This window comes from Cannabis sativa, chromosome 9, assembly GCF_029168945.1.
Source record: "Cannabis sativa cultivar Pink pepper isolate KNU-18-1 chromosome 9, ASM2916894v1, whole genome shotgun sequence".
NCBI classification, from domain to species: domain Eukaryota; kingdom Viridiplantae; phylum Streptophyta; class Magnoliopsida; order Rosales; family Cannabaceae; genus Cannabis; species Cannabis sativa.
In genome coordinates this window covers 15,392,963-15,406,188 of record NC_083609.1, presented here as the reverse complement: position 1 = coordinate 15,406,188, position 13,226 = coordinate 15,392,963, and the positions used below count along the sequence as shown (strand labels likewise).

Here is a 13,226-nt window from a genome sequence, read left to right as displayed (position 1 = left end):
GGTTTTGATTAATCAATTATAATTCTCAAAGTAGACTATGTCTATTTGTGAATTTTTCACTAAGTAAGGGCGAAATTGTAAAGAAAGAGTTTATAGGGGCATATTTGCTAATTATGATACTTTGTATAGTTCAATTAATAAATATGATAAATGACAATATTATTTAATAATTATTTATAGTTATTAAATAGTTAGAATTGGCATTTAAATGGTTGAATTAGAAAATTGGCGTTTTTGAGAAAATCAGATGTAGAAAAGATAAAACTGTAAAATTACAAAAAGTGAGGCCCAAATCCACTATGCATGGCCGGCCACTTTTGTAGGGAATTTAAACTGATATTTTCATTATTTTAATGCCAAATAAATTCAAACCTAACCCTAGTGGAATGCTATAAATAGATAGTGAAGGCTTTAGGAAATTTACACTAAAATTTCACACTTCTGATTCAGAAAAAAACTGAGCCTTCTCTCTCCCTATCTGGCCGCCCACTCCCTCTCTCTCTTCATCCTCTTGAATTTCGAAATTCTTAGTGTGAGAATAGTGCCCACACACAGCAAGTGATACCTCAACCATAGTGAGGAAGATCGTGAAGAAAGACTTTCAACAAGAAGGAGTTTCAACACTAAATAATCAGAGAAAGAGATCCAGGTTCAGATATTGATAATGCTCTGCTACAGAAAGGAATCAAGGGCTAGATATCTGAACGGAAGGAGTCATTATATTCCGCTGCACCCAATGTAAGGTTTCCTAAACTTTATATGTGTTTATTTCATCGTTTTAGAAAGTTCATATTTAGGGTGTTAATCAACATACTTGTGAGTAGATCTAAGATCTTGGTAAAATAATTTCCAACACCATGTGTACGCGGTAAAGGTCATGGAAGGTTTCAAAGAGGTGGTCAGGAAAACCACCACAAGCTTTTCAGGATTAGGAGCAAAGGTTTGCAGAAATGCAAGCTTGAATCAACCAACAAGAAGAGGAGATTTAGACGGTGAGACATCAGGGTTAGGGGTGGCAATTCGTGTTCGTGTCGTTTCGAGACCCATGTATAACAGGTACATGCTCGACCCGAACACGACCCGTTTATAAACGGGTTGACACGACACGACCCGTGTAACCCGTTTATAAGTATACTTTGTTTAAACAGATCAATCAATAACACGTTTATGAAGTATTCAACATGTTTGTAACCCATTTATGACACGTTAAAGTACCAAAATAACTTTAAATAGGTCATTAACGGGTCAATTTCGTGTTAGCCGTGTCAACCCGAACACGACCCGAACCCATTTAAGGCAAACCCAAACCTGCTAACTCTCGTGCGGGTTTCGAGTCGTGTCATCGTGTCTGACCCGTTTTGCCGGTCCTAATCAGGGTCCTCCTATAGTGCCTCCACAGCAAGTGCTAACCGCTTTGGTTTCGACGGTGCCAGTATAACAACTTGTTGCTGGCAACTGTATGGAGCCTTTGTATGAGAGATGTCAAAAACAAGCGCCTCCAACTTTTCTGGGAGGTCCAAATGTTATGAAGGTCGAGCAGTGGCTGGCAGTGATCGAGAGAATCTTAGACTTTATGGGTGTCACCGAAAATGATCAAGTGACTTGTGCCACGTTTCAGTTCCAAGAGGACGCTCTCGTGTGGTGGGAGTTGGTATCCCTCACCCAAGACGTCACTACAATGACCTGGGAAGAGTTTTCAGGATATGTTCAATTCTTAATACAATAATGAGGTAGTCCACGGTGCAAAGAGAAAATAATTTACTAACCTGGTTCAGGGTAATAATATCTCAATAACAGAGTATACCATAAAATTTGATCAATTAGCCAAATTGGCCTCAAGAATAGTACCCACAGACTTCAGTAAGAAGGAGAAATACTTGACGGTTTTAAATGCCAAGATTAGACATGATCTGGTTATTACAACAAATGAAGCAACAACTTATGTTGAGATGATTAGAAAGGCTCTAAGAGCTGAGGGCCCAGTGGAATTTCTTTAGGAGCCCCGAGGGACTCTGAGTGTTGGTGGGACCACAACCTTTCCTTCTTCTGGTTATGGTAGAGATGGTGGTGATTCTAATTTGTATATATGATGATTATTGTACCCTTTCAATTCCCCAGCCTTTTGCAAGCACTCTTGACCGTGTACACACCATATGTATCAAACTTCCAAGCCCAAAAATCATCCTTAGAGTTAGAACTCAACTGAATCGAGAGAATAAGTTGTTGATCTCTAGGTTTGAAAATGTCTCGAATCAACTCCACATCCCAACATTGGTTATTAACTTCAAACAAAGCATTAACTGTTCTTCCTTCCAGTGCAAGGTGAGAAGTGATAACATACGGATTCTCCACACAATTAAGCCAAGGATCATGAAGAATACTCACTGTAGAACCAGCCCCAATGCTTCGCTGAATTCCACTCAAAACTAACGGTTGAGCCTCCATTATGCTTCTCCATATGAAGCTCGGGTACTCCCCAACAGTAGCCGTAAGGAAAGACCCACGTGAATAATACCGAGCCTTATAAATTCGAGCCACGAGGGATGACGGTTGTGTAAGAAGACACCATTCTTGTTTCCCCAAAAAAGCTAAGTTAAAATCACGAAGATTTCGAAAACCCAAATCACCTTCAACCTTATGCCTACACATACGCTCTCAGCTCATCCAACTAGTATTTCTTTTTTGTGCTGAACCCGTTTGCCACCAAAATTTAGACATAAGTCTTTTCATTTCTTTACAAGTATTAATAGGAAGTAGAAATACGTTCATAACATAATTAGGAAGTGTTTGAGCAACAGTATTTGATAACATAATTTTATTATTTAGTTATTAAATAAAAGACAATTTATTTATATATACTTTAAAAAAATTTAAACATAGTGCGGGACTGCAGGTTATTTACTAGTTTTCTATAGAACGGATAAATAAAGAAGTGTTGGATTTTATAAAAGTTTAGTATAATATGTGAATGCACTGCATCCGTAAATAATATGGTAATTATTTTTTATTTTTGAATAATATGGTAATTAAAATTTAAATACTTGTTTTATAAGTTATTAAATATCATAATTTGAGTATATTATAACATACATAATAAATATTGTAATTCAGTTCTTTCAGAAAAAAATAAAATAATAAATATTGTAATTATTTGTAATGAAAAGTCCCTACATGTAAATTTTCCTATTTTATATACTGAATCTCATCTAATAACCCTTCTCTCTCTTATCTCATATTACAAACCCTAACCCCCAAACTTCATCCCTTCCCCCGACGCACGCACCAGGCCAGACTGCCTTCTTGGCCGGGAAAAATTCAAGCAAAGTCGGCGAGGTAAGCTATCTCTCTTCTCTAATCTCTACTGTTCATTTTCAATTTTTCTTTGCTAGAATGGTAAAGGTTCTTTCTCAATCTAGTCTTTTAATTTCTCGAAAAATCTCAGCAAGGGTCTAGGCTTTTTCTCAATCTTAGTCTAAGACAACGGTCTCTTACTAAAAGAGAAAGACAGATTCTCGTCTTTGTAAATTTCAAATGATACCAGCTACCTTTTTTCTTATCAAAACATATAAAAGAAAAGGAAGTAGAAGAAAATTTGTGGATTGTCAACTCATCTCCGCCGCCCGCCCCACCCCACCTACCTTCCCACCGCAACCCACCCCACCCCACCCCATGTTATATACGGCTGCTTATCATATATCCACTTTATTTGTTTATTTTAATTTTGTTTTCTGATTTTTGTTCGTGTTGTTGTTGTTGTGTTTTTTCTTCTTCTTATGATTGTTTACAGGGAAAATCAATATCGGAATCAACGGTAATTTTCATTTCTGTATGGGTTTATTGATTTATTTACAGTAGTCTTGATGTATTCATTTGCAGATCTGATATTTTTATTTTGAATATATCTTTTAGGATTTGGAAGATTCAGTAGGATGATGTTGAACTCCTTGATGTTAACGATCTATTCATCACCACTGATCTGATTAAATGGTATTATTCTTTCCACAATTTTTTTTTCTTTCAAATCATAATAGTGTAGGGTTTTGAGTTCTCTATCATATTCTTTTAGTTAATCTAATATTTATGATATATGATAAATATACTTTTTTTTTTGCTTGATTGAGCAATTAGATGAAATGTATTTTATCTACTCTTTGGTTTGTGTGTGTGTGTGATTTATGCTAACTTTATTTGTAGTCTTTTCAGTTTATTGGTGTCTCTTTGGTCTCTGGGACTGTTGTTGTTTATCCTTTTGGTGCTTATAAAAAATTTCTTTGATTATTGTCAATTTATATTTGTAATTATAGTAATCTTCTTGTTTTATGCTTATTTATTTTTAATAATTTGAAACATTTTCTGTTTTGAATTTTATGCAATAAACTTGAGGACAAGGAAATACCAAAGGAGGAGAAGACATATGAAATTCATAATTGATGACTACGTAAATACTAGATTTTATTTCGTGCAAATTTGTAATTTCTATCTAGTTGGTAGCTGGTAGGACTTTAATTGGATGACTGTAATGATTAATTTTTAATGTGTGCTTTGAATTACTCTGCCTATGTTTAAATTTTTTATTTTCTGTTTAGGTATGAACTTGAGATCACATTCAGATTTCCCATAGTGTGTTGGGTTGGGTTGTGTTGTGTTGTACATAAAAATATAATATGAATGAATGGGTTATAATTTTCCAAACCGATTTAATTGGCCAGGCCCATTAAAGTACCCTTAATCCAACCAACCCAACACATGATCAGCCCTCGTTACTGTACACTCAAATAGAAAAATGTTCAAATTTTGTTTTGTTACCTTTCTTTTTGTAATGTTGTAAATTGAAACTTAACAACTTGGTCTAATTATATCATTTTCTAGGTTAAGTTCCTTTTGTTGGCGAACTGAGTGGAAGAGCTAGGGAAGAAGTTTTGGAGTGGGAAATGGCGGGGACTGCTGGTGAGGAGTCTGGAGTGGGAAGCTCTATCGACGGAAATTCAAGTGGGCAGCGTTGCCAATCTGGAGAATTGGCTGAATGGCGGTCTTCTGAGCAGGTGGAGAATGGGATTCCATCAACTTCACCTCCTTATTGGGATACAGATGATGATGATGATGGTGGTATGATTTTATTTTTTTTGGTGTATATTTGCATTATTTGGTTTTGTTTTGGGGGATTCAGTAGCTGTGTGCTTCTTAATTCTATCAAGTGCCTGTTTTGGGGCTATCAAAAATTGTGAAGAAATGAGGTGTGGAGCAGCTAAATATTTGACAGTATGCTAATATAGTCGTTAATATAGTCGTTTTTAGTAGTACTCTGGACTGTTGAGGTGTGTTAATCATTGTGGTCAGTGCTGAGAAAATAGAAGATGATTTGTCCAATATAAGATGTGCACGGACGGTGATTCCTTCATTCCTTGTTATTGGCATGCTGTTTAACTGCAAATTTTGAAGTTAGTTTTGGATGTTGAGTCACTTGGCTGTTGGTGGTTTGTGCTTTACAATGGAGCTGATTTGATTATTATAATAATTTCATAATGTTTTGGTCGTCTTAAAAGATCATTCTTTATTATATTTTCGTGGTTACATTCAGAATCAAATTGCATTTCGTATGTGAAGTTATATTCAATATTTGAACTAAGAATCGAAAGAAAGGACAATTTAAGTTATTGGCTAAGACTTTATATGTGCAATCTGCGTCCTTAGACTATGTTTGGTAGCAGGGCGATTAGATAGGACTTACATAGAGGTGCATAAGCTAGGGAAAGAAAGTGGAGAAGTAGGGAAGACCTCTTCTTTTGTTTTGTACGGTATGAAAGGAAGGAGATAAACTGTGTCCAATTATGGAGGGATTTGTTTATTTATTCTTGAGACAATGGCTAATATGGAGGTGAGATTGTAAATAAGTCAAAAATAATGTAGTTAGAAAGTCATTCCATTTCTCCTAAAATCTTTCGTTCCAAACAACCACAGTACTCACAATCCACAATTAATCCCTCCACTTTCCTTCATTAGTAAACATGGAACTTCCACCCTAACCCTACCGAGTTTTAGGTTTGAAATAGCCTCATTTACATATGGTGAAATCTAATTTTCAGATGGCTTTCAAGGCATAGATCTACTTCAGTTAGTAGCTTTTTATTCTTCTCTGCAGTCAGTTGATACTTTTTGTCTGAAGATTTATCTATAGAAGCACCTTTACTCCCATTAACCCTACTGAGTTTTAGGTTTTAAATAGCCTCATTACATGTGGTGAAATCTGATTTTCAGATGGCTTTCAAGGCATAGATCTACTTTAGTTAGTAGCTTTTTATTCTTCTCGGCAGTCAGTTGATACTTTTTATCTGAAGATTTATCTATAGAAGCACCTTTACTTCCATTTTGTTTTATGCTCTTTTTAAAGTAAGAGTATCCAGTTTTTCAACATAGTAAGTTAAAAATATTTTGACGATGTAACCTCTATATATTTTTAATTGCACGCACTTATGCTTTCTCATTAATCATTTGAACCAACTATAGATCATGTCATCACAGTGTGTAGTATTTGTTTTTAAATATTTTCTCAATGCTTTTTATACCATGTTAGTATTGGTGATTTTGTGACTTCGTCTTTTACTTCTCTATTTTTTATATTTATTGCTGTATTAGAAGGCCAATTACTTACACATTAGTTGACTTTTTTATAGGGCCTAAGCCGTCTGAGTTGTATGGAAAAAATACGTGGAAGATAGAGAAATTTTCTCAGATTAACAAAAGGGAGCTTCGTAGTAATGCATTTGAAGTTGGCGGCTATAAATGGTATGGGGCTATAATTTGTAATCTTGTCATGGATTATTCGTGGTTAATCTATATTACATGTAAATATTAGTATCTTATATGTAAGTCAATGTAATGATATTTCATGGAAAGTAGGAGGCACTTGTAGCACGTGTATGAAATGTTTTACATGTAATTGATATCTTATTGAAGTGTATCTTATTGAAGCGTATCTGATGCCTCTTTTTTTTTTTTTCTTTCCTCCAAGTTTTTGTATATTTTCGTAGAGCAATATTTGTACTTATTTAGGATTCTAGATGAATTCACTCATATTACTTTTTTGTTTTTTTTTTCATGCATTAAAAAAGTAATTGTAAGATGTTATAATGGAATTCTGGCAAAAAATAAAAATAAAATGTTAAAAGTGCAAAAATTCTCATCTTTATTTGGACAACAAATAGTTGGTGACTAGTTTTGTTGTATGCTATCTTTTTCACGATGAACAAACACAAACCCAAGTCAAGTAGAAACATTGTCATGCTTGTTATTGTGACCTAAGCATTTATGTTGGACTGCAGGTACATCTTGATCTATCCCCAAGGCTGTGATGTTTGCAATCATCTCTCTTTGTTTCTTTGCGTGGCTAATCATGACAAACTTCTTCCAGGTTTGATTTTAGAAGAAGTTCAATTGCTAACTATTCAATGATGGAATTTTTTCGAAGCAGTTATGTGACTGTAAAAACTTTTGATGTAAAACAGGGTGGAGTCATTTTGCACAGTTTACTATAGCTGTGGTGAACAAAGACACCAAAAAATCAAAATATTCTGGTTGGTTGATTGATCACTAAGTTGCTTGCAGTGTTTTCAACATATTGTACTAAGAAGATTGACAGGATGGAAATTATGCAGATACATTACATCGATTCTGGAAGAAAGAACATGATTGGGGATGGAAAAAATTTATGGAGCTATCAAAAGTAATGGATGGTTTTCTTGACTCTGACACACTTATAATTAAAGCTCAAGTTCAAGTCATCAGGTGTTCTATTACTGTTATTTCATAAGCTCTTATCTTTATTACATTGCATATTCAAATTCATATTGAAGTTTCTGTTTGTTATTACGACCTTATGAAACTTCCATTTTGCATTTTGTTAAGCAGATTTTTTGTAACCTACACTGGTAATTTTAGTATTCCCTATTGATTTTGGTTTTGTAGAGAGAGAGCAGACCGGCCATTCCGTTGCCTTGATTGTCAATATAGGAGAGAACTTGTTAGAGTATATCTCACAAATGTAGAGCAAATTTGCCGCCGTTTTGTGGAGGAGAAAAGAACCAAGCTAGGAAAGTTAATTGAAGATAAAGCAAGGTGGTCAAGGTATGTTTCTTTGCTCTTTTTACCTACTTTTGTACTGAATACGTTTCTGCATCTAAAACACTGATGGTTGGTTTTTATCACCTTAAATATCAACATTTAGGATTTTTATTTTGTTGATGGAAATACATACGTATGTTATTTTATATTTGGTTCACACTGGTAGGTTTTTATTTAATTTACAGTCTATTTGCAATGATGTTGCAGCTTTTCTGTTTTCTGGTCTGGCATTGACCAAATTGCTAGGCGTCGCATGTCTCGGGAGAAGACAGATTCAATACTGAAAGTTGTTGTTAAGCAATTTTTTATTGAGAAAGAAGTCACGTCAACATTGGTAATGGACTCATTATATAGTGGACTGAAGGCTCTTGAAGGCCAGACTAAGAGTAAAAAGGGTAGGGTGAAATTGTTTGAAGCTGAAGAAATGCCAGCACCTATTGTCCGTATTGAGAAAGATACATTTGTTTTGGTGGATGATGTTTTATCGTTACTTGAGAGAGCTGCCATGGAACCATTGCCTCCTAAAGATGAAAAGGGTCCTCAAAATCGGACCAAGGTTGGTTTTGTTAGTACTTGACAATGTAATAGTTATTTTTATTTTGTCAAACCTTTTTGTTTTGGTATTTTGTCAGACCTTTTTGTTTTGGTAGTTGGGATTGCTTAATTCTGTTATGTATGTTGTGCGTTGTGTAGCTTATATTTATCATGAGTTTAATGATGCTACAAACTTGTTTTATCTGTTAGCCACATTAACCTATTTTTAAACATTACTAGCTCTACAAATCAGCAGTTGCAGGGTGATCACTGATTTTTGATCAACAATTTTGTGTAATTTGTTTCACAAGGATAATCTTGGTTTGGGGTGTAAGGTTCACATTTAAAGGAACCTAACATCATTTACAAGCAACACATGGTATCCTGTGTTTATTTGATCACGAATGTTTACCAATCATTTTGTTAAATCAGGATGGGAACTCAGGGGAGGACTTCAACAAAGATTCTATTGAGCGAGATGAAAGGCGTCTTACAGAACTCGGTCGTAGGACTGTGGAGATATTTGTTCTTGCTCATATCTTTAGGTATCATCTTTGACAAATGAGTTTTTGCTAAAGAGATTAAAATCTACCAGTTTGTAGTACTTCATTATTTATAAGTGATATTTAATTAACAGTAGTTGTATAATGCTACTGGTTTTCGGTTAGAGAAGCCAACTGTTTTTTTATTCATGCAGCAACAAAATTGAAGTTGCCTACCAGGAAGCTGTTGCACTCAAGAGGCAGGAGGAGCTTATCCGTGAAGAAGAAGCTGCATGGCAGGCTGAAAGTGAGCAGAAAGCAAAGCGCAGTGAAAAGGAGAAAAAATCTAAGAAAAAACAGGTTTTACTTCTCCCTCACACATCTTTTTCTTCTTCTTCGTCTTCTTTTTTATTTATTATTATTTTTCTGTGATGTTTACAGATCAAGGTAGATCAGGATAAAAGTTATGAAAACATATAGTTTTAAGTTTTAACCTTCGATTGAAATTTGTGCAAGTAGTTCAGAAATTTTTGAATTGTTGAAGTCAGCCTGCCTGTAGGTGCAGATTTGAGTTATTTGTTTTTTGTCTCTTGCAAATCAGTTATGGCACCTTGTTTAGCGCTTATTTGTTTAGAGGGCAGAGTTAGCCTCTCATGAATTCCTTAGGTTACACATGCACTGAATGCTTTCTTGCTAACCAATATATTTCCTTGCCCTTTGATATTTTACTGATTCCTCTTGCTGCTTTTTGTACAGGGTAAACAGAAACGCAACAATCGGAAAGGGAAGGATAAAGTGCGGGAGGAAAGGCCTGGTGTTGCCATACAGGTTCAATACCAACAAGATAATCCTAGTGATGAATGCAAAAACTCACCGAGTGAGGAGGCACAACCTGCACTTGAAAAGTTGGATACACTGGAAGATGTATCTGACATATCTGATTCAGTAGATGGTGGTACTGAAGTCCAGCCGGATTCAGAAGATAGAGATGCTAGTCCGATCAATTGGGATACAGACACATCAGAGGTTCAGCCCTCCATTGAAGCCAGTAGCAGTTGCATGCTAACTGTACAAAATGGAATATCTGATAAGAAGAGCCAATCTTTAATGGATGACAGTTCCTCAACCTGTTCTACAGATTCCGTCCCATCTGTTGTAATGAATAGCCCTTACATGGGAAACTCGTTTACTAGTTTTAAAAACCAAAAATCATCTAGCAGGTAGAAGTTTTTCCTTGCATTTATTTTTGGCTCTCGGGATGACTGTTTGGTACATTAGTGATATGGTATTTCAAACTTGCAGAGGTAAAAACCGAGGGAAAATAGCATCTGATGGGAATAGTTGGACAAATGAGGTGGATGGTCAAGTATCTGGTCCCACAACAGATGCAAGGGACACAAATGAGGTTTCTGGTAGCGGGAAGAATGGTGACTCAGAGACTGAGGTGGTTCTTACCTTGCAAGATCGTGCTAAATGCCTTGAGCGGCATGCAGTGAGGAAGGTTTGAGCATTAGTTTGTGTTGATTTTGTTCCCTTACAGTCTTTCTTCTTGTGTATTTTTTTCAATATTTTGGTGCAGTGATTTAGTATTTTATCTTTGAAAATCTCACCTGCTTCTTTTGTTGCCCGACTTTTTTCTTTGTTATCATCAACCTTGCAAATCTTAACTGGTATGATTGGATGCTGAATTCTTTGATCTCTTTATGCGTTTGATTTGAAATGTATTTAAAGTCGCTACTTTGTGTTTCACCATACATAGCAATGATGCCACGTAGGTCCATTACCTCTCTTGGTAGATTACCTGTGTTATTCTATGTTCTAGCCTTATTTTAAACCGTTGTTTTGCTGCCTCAGCAAACCTTTTCATTATTTTATGCTCACAAACATAACAAGCTCAAGATTTATTCTCTTTCTTTATGTAATATCATACTATAATTTTAAACCATACATAATTAATGATGTCATGTGAATCTACTATATGGACAGAAGATAGTCCTTGTTATACTTTGTGCATGCCCATTTTTGTTATAATCTGAATCTTGTTTGATCAATATTTTGTTCCGTATTGATGTGACGGTTATTACTTCTGTAATAGGAAGAAGAATTTGTTTCACTGCAAAAGAAGAGTGTCAAAGACCAGGTTGAAATAGAAGGATCCTTCAAAGAGAAGAGAACAGCTCCAACAACCACCCCTGGAAGCCCGCCTAAAAGTCCACCCTCAACTGTTAAATTTAGGCCTGAGTGTCAGACTAGTGCAAGTGTGGATTCTGTTCAAGTTAGGAAAGTACCATTAAATGGTCCTCAACCAATGATGGATAGAGGATCATCACCTTTGACTGCATCTCAAGTGACTCTTACGGCTAAACCCGAGACTCAGAAGGCTGCAGCTCAAAAAGTGACTGAAAAAGCCGTGGCGCAACAGCTGCCTGTGATGTCAAGGCCCTCCAGTGCTCCTTTAATTCCTGGTCAAAGGCCAACTGCCCCTGCTGTTTCCATGGTACAAACATCATCACCTCTACTAGCCCGTTCAATGAGTGCAGCTGGCCGGTTGGGTCCTGAACATTCTCCAGCAACACACAGTTATATTCCTCAGTCATATAGAAATGCCATTATGGGTAACCATGTTCCTTCGAGCTCAGCTGGTTTTAGTAATGCTAGCTCTCCAAGTTCAGGAGGGAACCAGTCTTCTGCATACTCACAGCCTCCTACTTTGGTATCTTCTCCAATGTATTTACCACAGAGCTCTGAAAGGATGGACCAGAGCACCATCAAATCATGCTATCCTTTTGCCATGGTGGGAAGGGAAGGATTACATAACGGACCACAGTGGTTGGAGAGTTCTCAAAGGGAAGCCGAAAAAAGCATGAATTATGATCACTCTATGCTTCTTAATGACGTTCAAAACCTTGGTTTGTACAATAATTCTCTAACTAGCAGCTCTCGTGATCATCTGTCTGACTTTTCTGGTCGCACGTCTGGACGACAGCCGCAAGGTTTGTCAGCAGCAGATGAATTTCCACACCTTGATATTATCAATGACTTGCTTGATGATACTGGACCGTCAACTAGGGCAAGCTCTGTTTTCGAGTCCCAAAGCAACGGGCCAAACTCGTTAAATAGGCAGTTCTCATATCCTGGTGATTTGAGTGCAGCAGGCATGGGTTCCTCTTCTAGTTCTTGTAGGTTTGAGAGAACGCGAAGCTATCATGATGATGTATATCATCGGAACTACAACTCATCGGGAGGGCACTATGAGGCTGCCAGGGAATTCATTCCACAGGCTGGTCCTTTACCGTACGTAAATGGGCAGATTGACGGGTTGATTCCAAACCAGTGGCAGATGCCTCCGGCGTCTGATATGTCATTAGTTGTAATGAGGAATGCAGAATCTGAAGGCTACCCTTACTATAATCCAGACTATTCAAATTTGGCTTGCGGCGTGAATGGTTATCCAATGTTCCGGCCTTCAAATGGGCATTAAAGGTAAAGCAAATGATGGAGTTTGGCCACCACTGTGAATTAGTAGGCGGATGGAAGGGCCATTGTCCATTGTAATAATGTACTAGAAAAGAAGGAAACGAAAAACTGTTGGTCCCTTTAGATTTGGAGTGAGGTTGTAAGCTTTTTCTTTTTTTAAGAAAACATTTTGTAAAGTGTTTCTTCTTTTGTTACCCAGCCATTTTCTCGAGTCGCTAGAAAATGAGGCATTTTATTTGTTTGTTCTTAATGGGGGTTTTGGGCTTATAATAAAAATGGTTGAAAACGGGCATCTTACGAAACCTATAGCCACTTGTTCTCTTCTTCCTCTTTTAATTGCTCTGCTATAGCTTAACTGGTCTCAATCATCCTCCAACACTAGATTAACACAAATGAAGTGTGCTAAGACCATTTTATTTCCTTATTTTCTTGAACGGCACGATAATTACATTCAGAATGTAGCTCAAAATGGTAAAATGATTTTTTTTATCTTCTCAATATTAAGAATAATTTGCAATTTAGGGGTGTTCATCTAATTTAATGCAAAAGTATAGATTAGATCGGTTCTTTTTTAACATTGAATTATTTAATACATATATTTTTTTTTCACATAAT

The 13,226-nt window shown here is 36.3% G+C and overlaps 1 protein-coding gene across 2 annotated transcripts; it reads left to right on the top strand.

Annotated features, from left to right (window-relative positions):
- The first annotated feature begins 2,964 nt into the window (after positions 1 to 2,964).
- Positions 2,965 to 12,919, top strand: LOC115722497 (TNF receptor-associated factor homolog 1b). 2 transcript variants are annotated; one of them, XM_030651717.2, is made up of 15 exons: positions 2,965 to 3,333; positions 3,788 to 3,811; positions 3,910 to 3,987; positions 4,870 to 5,106; positions 6,672 to 6,783; positions 7,320 to 7,408; positions 7,503 to 7,571; positions 7,653 to 7,782; positions 7,963 to 8,121; positions 8,326 to 8,674; positions 9,085 to 9,197; positions 9,350 to 9,494; positions 9,891 to 10,354; positions 10,437 to 10,635; positions 11,230 to 12,919. In XM_030651717.2, exons 4-15 carry the CDS (start codon positions 4,932 to 4,934, stop codon positions 12,613 to 12,615), a joined length of 3,390 nt encoding a protein of 1,129 aa, XP_030507577.2. In that variant the 5' UTR covers positions 2,965 to 3,333; positions 3,788 to 3,811; positions 3,910 to 3,987; positions 4,870 to 4,931; the 3' UTR covers positions 12,616 to 12,919. The 2 variants fall into 2 exon arrangements, with proteins under 2 accessions (XP_030507577.2, XP_030507578.2); XM_030651718.2 differs by lacking the exon at positions 3,788 to 3,811 and having other exon boundaries at positions 3,092 to 3,333.
- Positions 12,920 to 13,226: the final 307 nt, after the last annotated feature.